We start from the raw sequence: 14,961 nt of genomic DNA, 5'->3' as shown, positions 1-14,961 counted from the left end.
CCCTCCTTCTTCTTCACCTTCTCATTCGCATCCTCCAATACCAAATCGGCATTACCACTGCTGCTATCAATCCCCAACCCTAGTTGCGATTGGGGATGAGGTGGGTGGTCAATTTGGGGGTTTCTGGATTGGCGCCAAGCGTGGATGCGTTGGAGGGTTTGATCCTTTTGGGAGAGGAGGGAATGCTGCTGTTTTTCGATGGTGTCGATTTGGTCGAAGACGAAGCTGAGGCGGGCGGAGAGAGAGGAGGGTTTTGGAGGAGGAGGAGGAGGGTCTGAAGAAGAAGAAGAAGAAACTAATGGGAAAATTTTTAATTTTGAAGCACTTATAAGTCAAACTCTGTTGCTGCAATTTTTTTTTCTAAAAAAAAATTGTGTTTCCCTCAATTTTTGCCCAAATTAGGCGGAAATGGAAAACCAAAGTGTGGGTCTAAGTGATTCAATTTCTTCATTATTTCTCTTCTTTCTTGCTAGTAAAACAATGGAAATGTTACTCTTTCCTTCATTTCTCTTCTCTTCCCTCCTATCCCTCTTTTCCAAACAAAGTGTAAAAGCTTTCAAGGGTTGACAATCTTCTAGAGATTTTAGAGTAACTCTGTTGTAAAATGTTTAAAATCATATCCATCTATTTTGAAAAATAATGGTTGAATTTTGCCCAGTTAATAATTCAAAGAAATATTATAGTGGTGACAGTTATTTTTTTTATTTTTTTATTTTTTATTTTTTTTATAATTTTGATGGTAAGGCAGATACTAATCCACTCATTTCAATGTGTAATAAATAAGATTTTAATTGCCATACTAGAGTTACTATAAGAACTTTGGAGAATGACAGATTCTCTCCAAACCCTTCAAAAGAGGTGATATCTCATACAATTGTCATATTTCTTTTAGATTAAGTGAGATTCATTGGTGTGTATCACACATCTTGATGTTGAGAGGAACTTTGAATTTAATAAATTCATAATTTTCATTCCTTATACCAGATCTATTTTTTAAGTTATAAATTCTTATATATAAAAGCCTAGATGTAATTTTTTTTGTATATTTTCTAAGAGCCTTTTACTTGACCAAGATGATAAATGATTCCAATTTCCAACTCATAAATGTCTTATATTTAAGAATAATCAACTGAGTTTTCTTGTTAAGCTTAACTAACATTTTAGTGAATTTAAAATTTGAAGGTTTTGGTTCATTTCGAACAAGAATAATCACTTTAATTTTGGGTCTCAAATTTTGTTATGGCTAGACTGGTTTGTGCAGAGAGAGAGAGAGAGAGAGAGAGAGAGAGAGAGAGAGAGAGAGAGAGAGAGAGAGAGAGAGAGAGAGAGAGAGAGAGAGCTTAAACCGTCTCCAGGGCCATACTAGACGAGAGAGAGAGAGAGAGCTTAAACCGTCTCCAGGGCCATACTAGACGAGAGAGAGAGAGAGAGCTTAAACCGTCTCCAGGGCCATACTAGACGAGCTAAATGATAGGACCTCATGGCATACTTGTTTTTCTACCCACACTTTCTTTCTAATGATTGTTGTGTTTACTCTAAAATACTTTATTATTCAGCCCAGAAAAACCATAAATGCAAACCACTACATAAATCCCATCAAAACTACAAAAATGAGTCATTTTCCAAAACATATTTTTTATAAAATTATCTCATTTTTCTATGTTCGGTAGTAATTTTAAATGAGTTAAAAAATAATTTCCTAAATTTTCTTATTTAGTTATACTTTTTTTGTTTATCAAAGATAGTTTTCTTTTCACTTGTTTCTACTTTTTTATTTATTATTATTTTTTTTATAGTTATGTAAAAAACTATTTTCACATTTTCCAATGAAACAAACGGAGCATAAAATACATTGGGCATCAGACTTCTTTGTTGCTATGTATAAGTACAAAAAAACAACGTATAAGAGTCTTGTGGGTTACTAGCATTGACCACTTTTGTATCAGCAAGGCACGGTATTAACATCACAGCAAAACAGAGGATTACATTGGGCATCAGACTTCTTTGTTATATACAACATATGATTAATCACCTAAAAAACACAAAATACAACTTACAACACAGGACTAAGGCTCCGTTTGGGAAGAGGGAATAGAATGGAATGGAATGGAATAAAAGGAATATTTTTAGAATATTCTTCCCTCCTCTTGTTTGGGAGTTTTAACGGAGGGAATGGAATATCCATTTCCTTGTTTGGGAGTTTAAGTGGGAGGGAATGGAATGGTTAGGAGGGAATGCTCATTCCTCCCTTTTCCCTCAAAACCTCAAATTTTTGTTCCCCTCAAAATTGAGAGGAATGGGAGGGAATGAATTTGGGTTTAATGAAATTTTTGTTAAAATCTCTAAAATACCCCTTTAATATCAACCTTTTTTTTTTTTCATTCAGCCGTAAGAAAAATAAAGCTATAATTCTTGCACAATATTGTCCGTCCTCTACAAAGTGAAGCTGCTGCCGCTGGTTTTTTTTTTTTTTTTTTCCTGCAATTTTCAGATATTGCTCAAACCAAGTATGTCTATCTTTTTCTTTTTCTTTTCAGTTGTTTGCTAGTCTTTTTCTTTTTTTTTTTTTTTAATTTTTATGAACTATTTGCTAGTGATTCATGAGAGTGATATATAGTGTTTTTGTACACCTAAAAACCAAAACAAACTACATTTTGTACAACTAAAAACCTTGAAAGTGAAAAGAAACGAAAAAACCTTGAAAGTGAAAAGAAACGAAAACTGATGTTACTTGTATAGCTAAAAAAAAATTGTATTTAGAAATTTGAAAGTGAGAATTGTTGGAAAATTGCTGTAGAACTGCTGTGAATTTGAAACTGAGAACCGCTAGAGAACTCAAGTTTGCTTTTTACTCTGTTTCCTCTTTGATTCTTCTGTTATTTACGAAGCAAGTGGTGTGTTATGTACACTTGCAGTTTTAAGTCAACCATCCAATTAGTTAATAGCTCTAACCTTAGTTTTGGCCAACCTGAGTTTTGGAATGAATTATGTTATTTTGTTTTGTTTTGGCATGACTCATTACTGGAGTTTTTTTTTTTTTTTTTTTTTTTTTTTTTTTTAAGATATTTGTTTGCATTGTTAGATAATATTTATTTTGTTGAGAATAAATATGTGATGCATGAATTGCTTTACAACATAGAAATATACATAACTTGTTTTTTAGCTACAATAATTTTTTTTTTCCTTAATTAAATTGGGAGATGGAGATGTATTAAATTATCAAATCCATTGTAAAGCATACCAACCAAAAAAGATCCAATCTAAAACTAGCAACCCCTAAAAAAATTTTGCAAATTGAAATAAAGAAATTGTACTATTGTTAATTTTTCATGCCATTATCTTCATCTGTTAAATTATTGATTAGCGTGATACAATCTATTCACCTTGACAAAACAATATTGTAATTCAATAATCTAACACAGACCCAATTGTGGCTAACTAGTTTTACATCATCCACTAAATACTAAGCATTTCAAAGCAATTATAAGTTCTCATTGATTATTTTTTATGTTCTTTAAAATGAAGGGTATAATAGTAATGTTATTATAAAATGATTTCATTCCATTCCTTCCAATGTCACTCCCAAACAGCGTTACTTACTTTCCATTCCATTCCATTCCTTTATTTTATAACATCCAAACAAGATTTTTAAATCACATTCCATTCCATTCCTTTCCTTACTAAATCCATTCCATTCTATTCCATTCCATTCCTTTAATGATCATTTCATTCAATTCCATTTCATTCCTTTATAAACTCCCAAACGGACCCTAAGTAAAGAATAAGGTATGTACAAGTACAACAGTAACCTCATTCAAAGAATGGAGATATGTGTGGATTGGAGAATATTGGAATATTGAACAAGGAAAATCCTTCCTTTCAATTCCTACTGTCGAAGAACATGTTGGAATGACTAGTGCTCAAAACCACTCAACCATACATTTCGGGTAGAAACCTTCATCTGCAGCAACAGAAGAAAGACTTTGTAGTTCTTTCTGAACTTTCCGCCTCTCATAAAACATTGAGCACGCTAGTGAAGTGCACTTGACTCCACTTTCCACAACCCAGTCACCGCCTCTACAATGTCGACAAATAGCAGCAAGGTGTTGCATCTCTCTCCAATTTTGGAGTTCTTCCAATCACAGCTGCTGCAGCAGAAGCACCCTTTTGCAAACTTTGATTGCAAATATGGGCTGATGCCTGGACCAACTCACCACAAAGTATACAATGTTTTGAGAGATAGTAATAATCAATTCTAGTTTGTTGTGCATTTGGAGCAGAGAAGGGGCGTTTAGCAAAGGCTTCCCTGACTGGGCGGGGCATCTCTATAAACCACCGGATCAAGTCAGCTCCAACAAGTCCAAATATCTGCTGCAAAGCAGGGATTATTTGTTTGCTGATGTAATATAAATCATTTAATCTAAAGGGGGAATCCATTGCCAAAAGTTCCAATGGATCCACAACCATATCAATGAGGCGGGCCCCTGGCTCCCCATGGATTACAACATAAGGTATTCGCTCTGCATAGCGTGGTTCTGATGTTCAAAAAAGAGTCTCAACGACTTCTCCAGTGTCTTGGAAACAGCTCCACATGTATCCCTGCGTACTGTCTCAATGCCTTTAGCATCAAATACAGGTTCAGACTGTTCTGGGCTCTCATAACTGTAACCAACATAGCGTTTCTTAGTAAGGAGGAAGCATGGATGATATACTTTCTCCATTTTCAAAGTAACTGGGTTTGGATTCATAGCAGTGATTGCAGAGGCAATCTCATTCCCAATTCGAAAAGACTCTTTGACCGTGCGTCCTTTGAGGAGGACAAACTAGCTGTCAGTATCACCATAAATAACTTTAGCTTTCCATTTATCATGTGCATTCACAAATGAAATTACCTTTTCAAGGGTACTACGGCCACATTGAACAATACTGTCTGCAAGCTCTGCACAAGGCATGCGACCACTAAATCCAGCAGCTGTATAGCCATATGTTACATTTGCTATCAGCTTCAAAGTAAGCTGTCCAGCAATTGAATTAAGAATGTCTTGGCACTCCTGAAACTTGCTCTCACAATCCTTATTGGCCTTCTCCAGTCTCACGAGCAAGTTCATCTTCATCAACCTGAGATGTGGCTAGCCATTGTAGAAGACAGAGGGCTTCCTTATCTGCAGCCTGAATACAACGCATGGATTATAAGAACACATGAGAGATGTTTAGTAAATTTTGAACACTATTTCACAAAACAAACAAACACCATTGTGGTACAATTACATGAGTTCTGAATATCTCAATCTGAAAGAGAGAGAGAGAGAGAGAGAAGGGGTTTAAGAAAACACTAAAACCAAAAGGTATATAAGACAGTATTGCAGCTTTAATATCCGATATAGTGAAGGACCCCATCATGTCACATGATCAAAAGAAAACTTATGCTTAAAAGTGAAAAGGCCAATATCCAAGAGGATAAACATGCAACCTCATGATGAATTACCTTTGGATCTAATGTTTCAATAATTGCTGATGACCACATTTATTCAACCTCAAGACAATGGTTCAATACTTGTATTTCTCCCTTTAGTGAGTATTGGACCATCTTCTACACATATTGAAAACTTGTGGTGACAAAGATCCAATTATTTCTTTTTCTTTAGCATTCTTCAAATTCTCCATCTATATTGTTAGGCTTAACATGTCCAATTCCAACCAAGTTTCCCTCATCAATTGATGATGTCATTGACTGCTTTAACTTTACATTTTTTCTCAAATGGAGTCAGAGTCAAAGAGTTTTTTGCTTCACTACAAAATTCAATAAGTTTGTTCACAAATTCAAGACTTAGCCAAAGAGTTTTAAGAACATCCTGTGGAGGTGGTAGGCCAGGATTAGGAGGCATTGTCACCTTATGCATTCCAGTCCTTTCATACTCCTAGAACACCAAGGAGAATTTCATCAAATGAATGACCAACAAGATAAAATTCCAACAAACTCATAAAAAGCAGCAAATGGATGTGACCAAAACAAACCTCCCATATTGATGCAAGTGACTGAACCATTTTCACTTCTAAACGGGTTTTTGAAAGGGATGAATAATTTTTAAACTGCTGGTTAAGAATCTCTGCAAAACCCAAAAGAACAATTCTTACATTGAGCTATAAAAATCTTGAATATTTATATCATATAACTGTGAAGTCAAACAAACCATCTATGGAAGCATCCCCCTCAAGTTCACAGATACTTTAACATTTATTGCAATAAACATTCTGATGTGAGGAAGCCTCAAATTCACTTGGAAATTGCCATATCCAATAAGCTGGAATTGTTGATGATATCCAAATTGGTGAAGTTATATATGCATCACAACTTGGGTCTGCCTAATGGTAAATTCACACATCATTGATGATTATCACATAATTATAAGCATCAAACAAATATTTACAACCTTCCCAAAAGCGTTTGGCACAAAAATGAGAGTAAAAGATAACCTGGAAATCAGTAAGCATGCACGTCAACTTATCCATATGCTGTTTATGCGGACTAATATGATCAGATTTCCTTGGGGAGAAAGTATCTAGTACCGGATGATGGAACTTCATCTTTGATATTGATACATTAACAAATTTCTAACCAACTCTACTATACTCCCCTCCCTTCAGCTCCATCTAAATAGGCCATAACAATTGTATAAGTATAAATTCATCTTAAAAACAATAAATGAGAATGTTAACGAACTCATATTACAAAATTTAATTTAATTGTATTTTTACCTTTGTCGCATTTTTTTTTTGGTAAAACACAGATAACTCTTAAAACGATACCAATTCACATTTGTAGCATTAGACAATGATTTAAAAAAAAACATAGTTTTAGAAAAGTTAACAGTGGTTTTTAGTTCACAATAGACAAAAGAATTAAAATGACTATTTTGTAAAAATTAACAAACTGAAATGACAAATTTTCAACTTGTAAATTGAATTTTTGACCCAAAAAAATGTATATTCATAATATATATATATATATATATATATATATATAGCACCTACAATGAAATCAAAATCAATATATCATATTCTAGGAAGCCAAAATTGTGATATGAGTTTCACTTCCTTTTCAATTGAGAATTCTATTCCTAATATCAAAACATTTTAAAAATTACAAAAGGAAAAAAAAAGAATTATACTGCGTCATTTGAGAAAGAGGTAGAGTACCTTGGAAGGTGCTATAAGAGATATCAAGGCCTGGATCGGGCTGGCCATGTACTGTTTGATGGTGACAATCCGTATTATTCCACACATAGGTACAATTATTACAATCACTATAAATCAAGAGTAACTGCCTCTACTTGTCTTCATCTTCACCTTCGTAAGTGCACTCAAAAATTTCTCACAAACCAATCTGTCCTTGAGGTGGCAAAATGCCCAATAACTAGTCCAATCATCAATCCACAGGCATATCCTATCACAATCACTTTCCAATCAAATCCTTCTACTATTGACGATTCTTGCCTTGTTTCATAAGTTGGTGGCTCAATTCCACATTTCTTTGGCAACGGAGAGCCACACAATGCCAAGTTTCCCTCAAAAGTTGAAATTTCAAATGTCCAAAATTGTCCACCTTGTGGAATTGGACCAATAAGTTGATTATGAGACAAATTTAAATATTCAAGAAATGTAAGACCTATTAGTTGTTGAGGGATTTCACCTGAAAGCTTGTTTTGAGAAAGATCCAACGATTCAAGTGAAGTTAGGTTCCCTAAGGATGAAGGGACATGGCCTATGAAGCTATTGCTTGATAAATTGAGTAAAATTAGTCCCTTTAAGTTTCCCACACTATTCGGAATTTCTCCGTAAAACCTATTATTGGAGAGATCAATAGCTGTGAAGATGGTCAAGATCTTTACCAAAAATATTTCTAACCCCTTATTCACTATTGTCATTGAGTCTTCATAATAATTAAATTGACTTCCCATGTATTCAGGTTGTGAGTAATCTTTGGTAGGGACCATTAGCATTGCATTCCAAGTTTTAAAGCATTCTGATGGTAACCTACCAAAGAAATTGTTGTGAGAGAGGTCAATGACATGTAACTTGGAAAAGCCAAAACTGGTATGAGGAGTCCATATAGGACCATGGAATCCATTTGTTCGCAAGACTAGAATTCGTAACTCTGGCAAAGACTGCAACCAGAAGGGGAATGCATCATTAATGTTGTTATTTCCAAGATTTAAGACCTCTAGCATTCGACATTGTGCTAATGATCGTGGAATCTTCCCCTGTATTTGGTTGTGACTTAAGTCAAGTGTCACCAAACTGCATCCTTTCATGAATGATTTAGGCAAGTTTCCTTGAAAGCAATTGTTTCTCATATTCAATACTAAAAGAGAATTGCTAAAGTGACCGAAACATTGTGGAATCTGACCAATCAGCTGGTTGTTGGAAATATCAAGGACTTGGAGGGAATTCACCTTACAAATCATTTGAGGGATTTTCCCGGTTAGATTATTGTTTGAGGCAAAAAAATATGATGTAGACAATGGGGGAATTGGGAGTGACCCTTGCAACATGTTGGAACGTAAATCTAAATAGATAATGAATTTCCAAGGAAGAACTTTTAGCGGTTGTTCAAAACCGCTGAGAAGGTTAAAAGAAAGATTCAGGTATTGTAGTGTCCCTTTTCCAACATTACAAAACCATTTGGGTATTTTACCTTCAATTTTATTGTTGGAAAGGTCTAATGTATTCAATTCATTTTGGGCTTTTAGGAAATCAGGGAATTCACGCAAATTGCAAGAAGACAACAACAAATATGAAATTTTGGGGTGGGTTGAATTGATATTTTCTTTTGAAACCAACAAATTGTTACCTGAAAGATCGAGATATTGAAGCTCTTTAACCTGGAAGAATATGTTTAACTCCATCTTGTCCTTTAGGTTGATCGAAGAAAGATATAGCTCTCGTAGCTTAGTGAAATTGGCAATTGACCTTGGAACCGGTCCATCCAATTTGTTTCCACTCAATCCCAGGATATTTAATTGTGATGAAGAGATATTTTGGAATTGGAGAGGGCCAGTAAGCTGATTTTGATTTAGAATCAGTTCAGACAATGAAGGCATTGTATACAAAACCAAAGGGATAGCCCCTGTGAGTGAATTATAAGACAAGGCAAGGAGAGACAAATTAGTAAGTTTACTTATTTCAGATGGGATTGACCCTTTCAATTGATTTCCTGATATACCTATCCTAGTGAGTTTGGTAATATTTGTTAGTGAAACTGGGAACCTGCCTTCAAAATTGTTATATGGAAGGAATAATTCTTCTAGTTGTGTAAGATTTCCCAGTGAAGATGGTACTTTGCCAAAGAAAAGGTTATAGCCAAGATCTAGAGAAGTGAGTTTTGCAAGATTTCCTAATGTGGATGGAAGCTGACCATTAAAATTGTTCCAATAGAGAGAAAGATAAGTAAGCTGTGATAAGTTCCCAATAGAAGGGGGAATTTCTCCTGAAAATTTACTTAAATCAAGTTCCAAATAATTCAAGGAGTTGAGATTGCCGATTGAATCGGGCAGTTTCCCAGAAAAATTTGTTGAGCGAAGATATAAAGCATTCAAGGACTCAAGCTTTCCGATTGAATTGGGCAATTCCCCAAAAAAATTTGCCCCAGAAAGATCCAAATGGCTTAAGGATTTAAGGTTGCCGATTGATTCAGGCAATTCCCCAGAAAAATTTGTTCCAGAAAGATCCAAAAAGTTCAAGGACTTAAGGTTTCCGATTGCATTGGGCAATTCTCCAGAAAAATTCGTGGAGGAAAGACGCAATTGCTTTAGGGAACTACCAGATCGAAAATTGGGAAGAAAACCAGTGAGATTGTTGTTACCTGACACATCAATGGCTTGTATCTTGGGCAGTAGGAAAATATCTGAGGGAAATTCGCCAAGCAAAATGCACCAAGACAGAGAAAGAGAAGTCAAGGAAGACAAATTTGCGAGGGACTGAGGTAGTGACCATGGAAGGTCCACGTCGTCTAGATGAAGTTCTCTCAAATATGTCACGTTCTGGACAAGTGCTTCGAGATCAATTCTTCTGAGCTTCAAAAATTTATAATGATAATCAGCAGCAACAAAGTATTGAAAATAATTGAAAGAGAGATCAAGTGAAACCAAATTGGAGAGCCATGAAATTTCGGACGGGATTCGGCCATGTAAGAAGGAACGAGAGAGATTAAGATGGGTCAACCTCACAAGCTGCCCAAACTCAGATGGGATTGTGGTGAAGGAAGAGAAGTTGTTAAGGGCAAGGTTGAGTTTTCGAAGATGGTGCAACCTGAAGAGGCTACTGTTAGACTTGAGAGGCCCACAAAGCCAGCTTTTGCTGAGGTCTAAGCCAATGACGTGGCCGTTGTGTGCATCGCATGTGACCCCATCCCAGTTGGAACAACAATCACTGTCTGCCTTCCAAGACTTCATCTTTGGATACGAACCATTATAGTAATCAAACAGATCATATTCATCATAATAAATTCTCTTCTCAACAAATTCTTTCCTCAGTTGCAACAAAGCAGAGCTCTGGTCAAGGAGGCAACGATGTTGAGAGGAAGTATTAGAAATAGTTTGAGAATGTGAAATGAAGAACAAACAAGAGGCAATAAGGAATAAGGGCAGGTATTGATTCATTTTCCACATGTTTACAGCAGACGAAGTAAATGGAAAATTGGGTGGCTTATGTGTTATGAGGAGATAAAGAACTAATGACCTGTGAGGATATTTATATACACACAACCATTTGAAAGGAATAAAGGTAATTGGATATTTATATTATTTTTTGTGGTCTAAATCAATTTGGATTTCAAGGGCTTTAAATATATTGATTTGAAAGGTCTGAAATAATTGAATCTATGAGTCATCAGTATTGACTGGAATTGCTTTCCATACACGATTGTGATAACATATTAAAAAGTTATTTATATTTAGAAGGTTTTAGATTAAAAAGTTCCTGTAACCATAAAAATATGAAGAAGACAGATTATCAAAAATATATATATATATATATATATATATGAAGACGACAATTTTTTTTATAAGCAGAAAAACAAATTCCCTCTAACATTTAATATTTAGTTTATTTTTTGTAACTAAATTCCTTCCTTTGTGTTACATTCCAGTCACTAAATTATAATTTTAAACTAATAAATTTTGATTTTTAAAAATTCTACTATCTATATAGCCTTTTGATCTCAATTTTTGCTTGTTAGCTTCTTGCAATCCGACTATGATTTTAAATTATAATACTACATAAACAAACAAACAAACAAACAAAAATTTCTTTCAATGGCCAGACTTTGTAATTTGGTTATAGTTCTCTTACTCAAATAAAATTATATCTTTTATCTCAAAAAAAAAAAAAAAAAAATCTTTCAGTGGCATTCCAAATCAATACCCATGATTTCATGTGCAACCACATCTCAGAGTGGTTATTCTATCAAATAAGAAAAATTAAAGGAACTGTAAAATATCAAAGAGTCTGTAAAATAAGAAAATATAGAACACGTCATGAATCATGATAGGTAGATTCTATTGACTTGACTAGCTTTTCTTCTACGTTTAAAATACAATAATGTCTCCTAACAAACAAGACAAAAATGTCTCCTGACAAACAAATATTATAAATTTATAAAGGATAACGTTAGGCTTTTTAGGAAAATTGTTAATAGATTGTGCTTAGGTAAATTGTTAATAAACTAAATGAAAAAAAATTTGACAAAATTTTTATTAAAAATATAAAAAGCTGTCAATAAAATTAGTAGGGCAAATTACAACTTACCTACTAATGATTTAGTTGAAATTTAAGTTACCTATCTATGATTTGAAATTTGACACACAAATATTATAAATTTATAAAGGACAACGTTAGCAAGGGCTTTTTAGGAAAATTGTTAATAGATTGTGCTTAGGTAAATTGTTAATAAACTAAATGAAAAAAATTTTGACAAAATTTTTATTAAAAATATAAAAAGCTGTCAATAAAATTAATTGGGTAAATTACAACTTACCTACTAATGATTTAGTTGAAATTTAAGTTACCTATCTATGATTTGAAATTTGACACTTTATCCGTCTAAGGTTTGATCGAAATTTAAGTTGCCTACCTGTGGTTTGAAATCCCATGATACAAGTATTTTGCTGAATTTTTATTTTATCTTAGTTTATCTAATATTTTTATGTATTTTGCGTTTTTGGAAGAGAGAGACATAAAAGTGGAGCAAAATTGCATGTTTAGCCTTGTTTTTTTGAGAGAAAGTTTCAACTTATGGCGTCTGCTCTTGATGATAGTTATTTATCATCAGACCAAGACACTAATCAGTTTTTGGTGTAGGTGGGGATTGAACCCCAGATATTTTATACAACCATCAGAGACTTTACCAGTTGAGCTAACTGGAACCCACTGTTTAGCCTTGTTTTTAATAGAGATGGGTTGTGGAAATCTAATTAAGATAACCTCATGTGGATAAAGAGTAAAATTTCATGTGTAATTACATCATTTGTTGTGTCTATATATGTTGATTTGAACCTCATTTTTCACTTCTCTCCCCATATACCTAAAAAATAATAATAATAATTAAAAATAATGTACTCTGAAAAATAAAAAGAACCAAGAACATTGTAGTTTAGCTACAATCTTCTGTCCTTCTCCCCTCAAAAGAAAACAAGAAAAAGAAGGGAGGATTATTTTTAACAGATTTTGAGTGATAAACATTAACAAATGTTACTAATATTAATAAGTATTCTCGGTGTAATGGACCTAAGCATTACAAATGCCAAATATATTTTCTCAAAAGGCTTAAGAATTGTTGTTTTTATTTAAAAGTAATTTTAGCGGTGGCATTTTTTGATTGTTGAGGTGGCAAAATATCCTATCAAAAAGAGCAAGACTTAGGTATAGTACTTAGGAGTTATTCCTTAGGTTTCCCTTTTAAGATTCTATCATGTGGATTTTTTCTTATGAGATGAAAATGTATTTTTTAGTTAAGTAGTCACATGACTGAATTCTAAGAGAGAAACCAAAAGAACAACACATAAGGTAATGAGCACCTAATATACTATACCTAAGTTTTGTCTTATCAAAAAACTCTTTCCTCGTAACTCTACAAATTTAGTAATTGAAGGGGTTTGCAATAGTTACATATTAGAGTCAGGATTTTTTTTTTTTTTTTTTTTTTTGTATTAAAATTTTGAAAGCCATACTTCTTCAATTATCTGTTTCAAATATGAATTTTATTTTGTCAAGTGTTTTATACTTTTATAGCTCATTTAGCACTTTTATATAAGTTTTAATTTTGTAGTTCGCTCACTTTGTCATGATTTTTTTCCAATAAGAAGTCTCAAAATTTAAAAGCCATACTTTTAAACACAATTATCTGTAGAAAATAGGTTTTTTTATTAGTTGCCAAGGATTTTATAACTCAATTGACACTTCTTTGCATTACAAGACTCTTTGCAAGTTTTTCTTTGCATTACAGTTTGCTCACTTTTTCATGATCATATTAGAGCATAATCCTTTCATATCTGGTTCTAAGGTATTTTAAGGATTTCAAATTAATTTGCATGTTATTATAAGATACATTACAAAAGCATGTAATAAAGAAATATTTTAGAAAAGGCAAACAATTAACAAAAGAAATTAACAGAAGGACAAAGTTTAGATACAAAATTCGTTATAGTCTAAGGGTACAACCTTACTCAATATCATTAACATTACTACATATTTTGAAAATTTAACCGTTAGATTATATGTTCTTTACACTCTTAATATACATATCAAATTTTGTGCCAAATAGATATAATTTACTATAAGATCTAAAAGATTATATTTTTATACATGATTTTAAACTACAAAAACTTGCAATTTAAATAATTTATTGATGATATAGTTATTGATCTTTAATTTTCTAGAAATTTTGTAAGCATGGAGGATATAAGAAAAAAAATGTAATTCAATAGTTGATTTGTTAAAATTCACCTCTAATAAAAGATATTGAGTTAGTTTGTAGGCTTAGGCTACAACCAATTTTGTAGCTAAACTTTGTCATTAATAGAATAGGAAGTTTTTTATTATTAGTCTTTTTCTAATCCCATTAGTAATTCCATTTAAAAGGAATGAATAGTGAGTGTAAGAAGATAATATTAACATGAGAATTAATCTCCTCTCCCCTCTCCCTTAGGACCAAAACTTACTTATCTAAAAATATTGGAATCCATAGTAAAGTGTGTGTAATAAGTAGATAATATTGGAAGTAATATGAACAGCACTACACAAAAATAATGTAGTTTTTTGGTCATCATCTATAGGTAAAATTAGTCAAATGCTATCTCTATCTAAAATTTTCAATGCCTTAATTTTGGCAGACAATATATTGACCACAAAGACCATAGTGCATGACTAACTTTTCCAACAAAGTGACAAAAGTTTTGAGGATGTAATGTGACCTCGCTTAATTTTCTTGAAAACTTCTTCCTATATCAATTGAATTTGCTAACAAAAATATTAACAAATAATAAAATAATAGAAGAGATTTTACTAATAGATACCCTTGGGACATTTACTAATAAACCATTTTGGAAATTTTTTTATGAAAAAAATAAAAAATAACTGGAATTTTTTATCGTTGTTTCAATTTCTCATAAATTTTTTTTCTAAAATAATTGATTAATGAATACCTAAAAGAATCCGTTAACAGGATCATAACTACATATATCACGTTATGAAAGCTAGGTTGACTAGCTTTTTTTCTACCTCTCAAAGACAATAACATGTCCTTATGGTCACTTTCAATCAATTGATTAAAATGTGGCGTGTAGCTTTTATAGTCAAAGTCTCCTAGACAAAAGTGAAGAAGATGTAATTTTCTAACCCTAATTTTGGTTTCTTTGACTGGTCGTCAGCTAATTGTAAAACACATAACAAACTCTATGCATTAGG

General features: G+C 32.9%; 1 protein-coding gene across 6 annotated transcripts; it reads right to left on the bottom strand.

The window, feature by feature from the left end:
• Window positions 1-4,630: 4,630 nt before the first annotated feature.
• LOC115982267 (receptor-like protein 32) lies at window positions 4,631-10,724 on the bottom strand. 6 transcript variants are annotated; one of them, XM_031104819.1, is made up of 6 exons: window positions 7,198-10,724; window positions 6,192-6,651; window positions 6,016-6,107; window positions 5,486-5,918; window positions 4,893-5,169; window positions 4,631-4,807 (listed from the first exon to the last, which is right to left on the bottom strand). In XM_031104819.1, exon 1 carries the CDS (start codon window positions 10,665-10,667, stop codon window positions 7,362-7,364), a length of 3,306 nt encoding a protein of 1,101 aa, XP_030960679.1. In that variant the 5' UTR covers window positions 10,668-10,724; the 3' UTR covers window positions 4,631-4,807; window positions 4,893-5,169; window positions 5,486-5,918; window positions 6,016-6,107; window positions 6,192-6,651; window positions 7,198-7,361. The 6 variants fall into 6 exon arrangements, with proteins under 6 accessions (XP_030960679.1, XP_030960677.1, XP_030960676.1 ...); XM_031104817.1 differs by having other exon boundaries at window positions 4,631-5,169; window positions 6,192-6,363; window positions 6,475-6,651; XM_031104816.1 differs by having other exon boundaries at window positions 4,631-5,169; window positions 6,192-6,359; window positions 6,475-6,651.
• Between the last annotated feature and the right edge of the window lie 4,237 nt (window positions 10,725-14,961).

This window comes from Quercus lobata, chromosome 3 (genome assembly GCF_001633185.2).
Source record: "Quercus lobata isolate SW786 chromosome 3, ValleyOak3.0 Primary Assembly, whole genome shotgun sequence".
NCBI classification, from domain to species: domain Eukaryota; kingdom Viridiplantae; phylum Streptophyta; class Magnoliopsida; order Fagales; family Fagaceae; genus Quercus; species Quercus lobata.
Note: the sequence above shows the minus strand (reverse complement) of the source record. Positions and strands in the feature narration are given on the sequence as shown.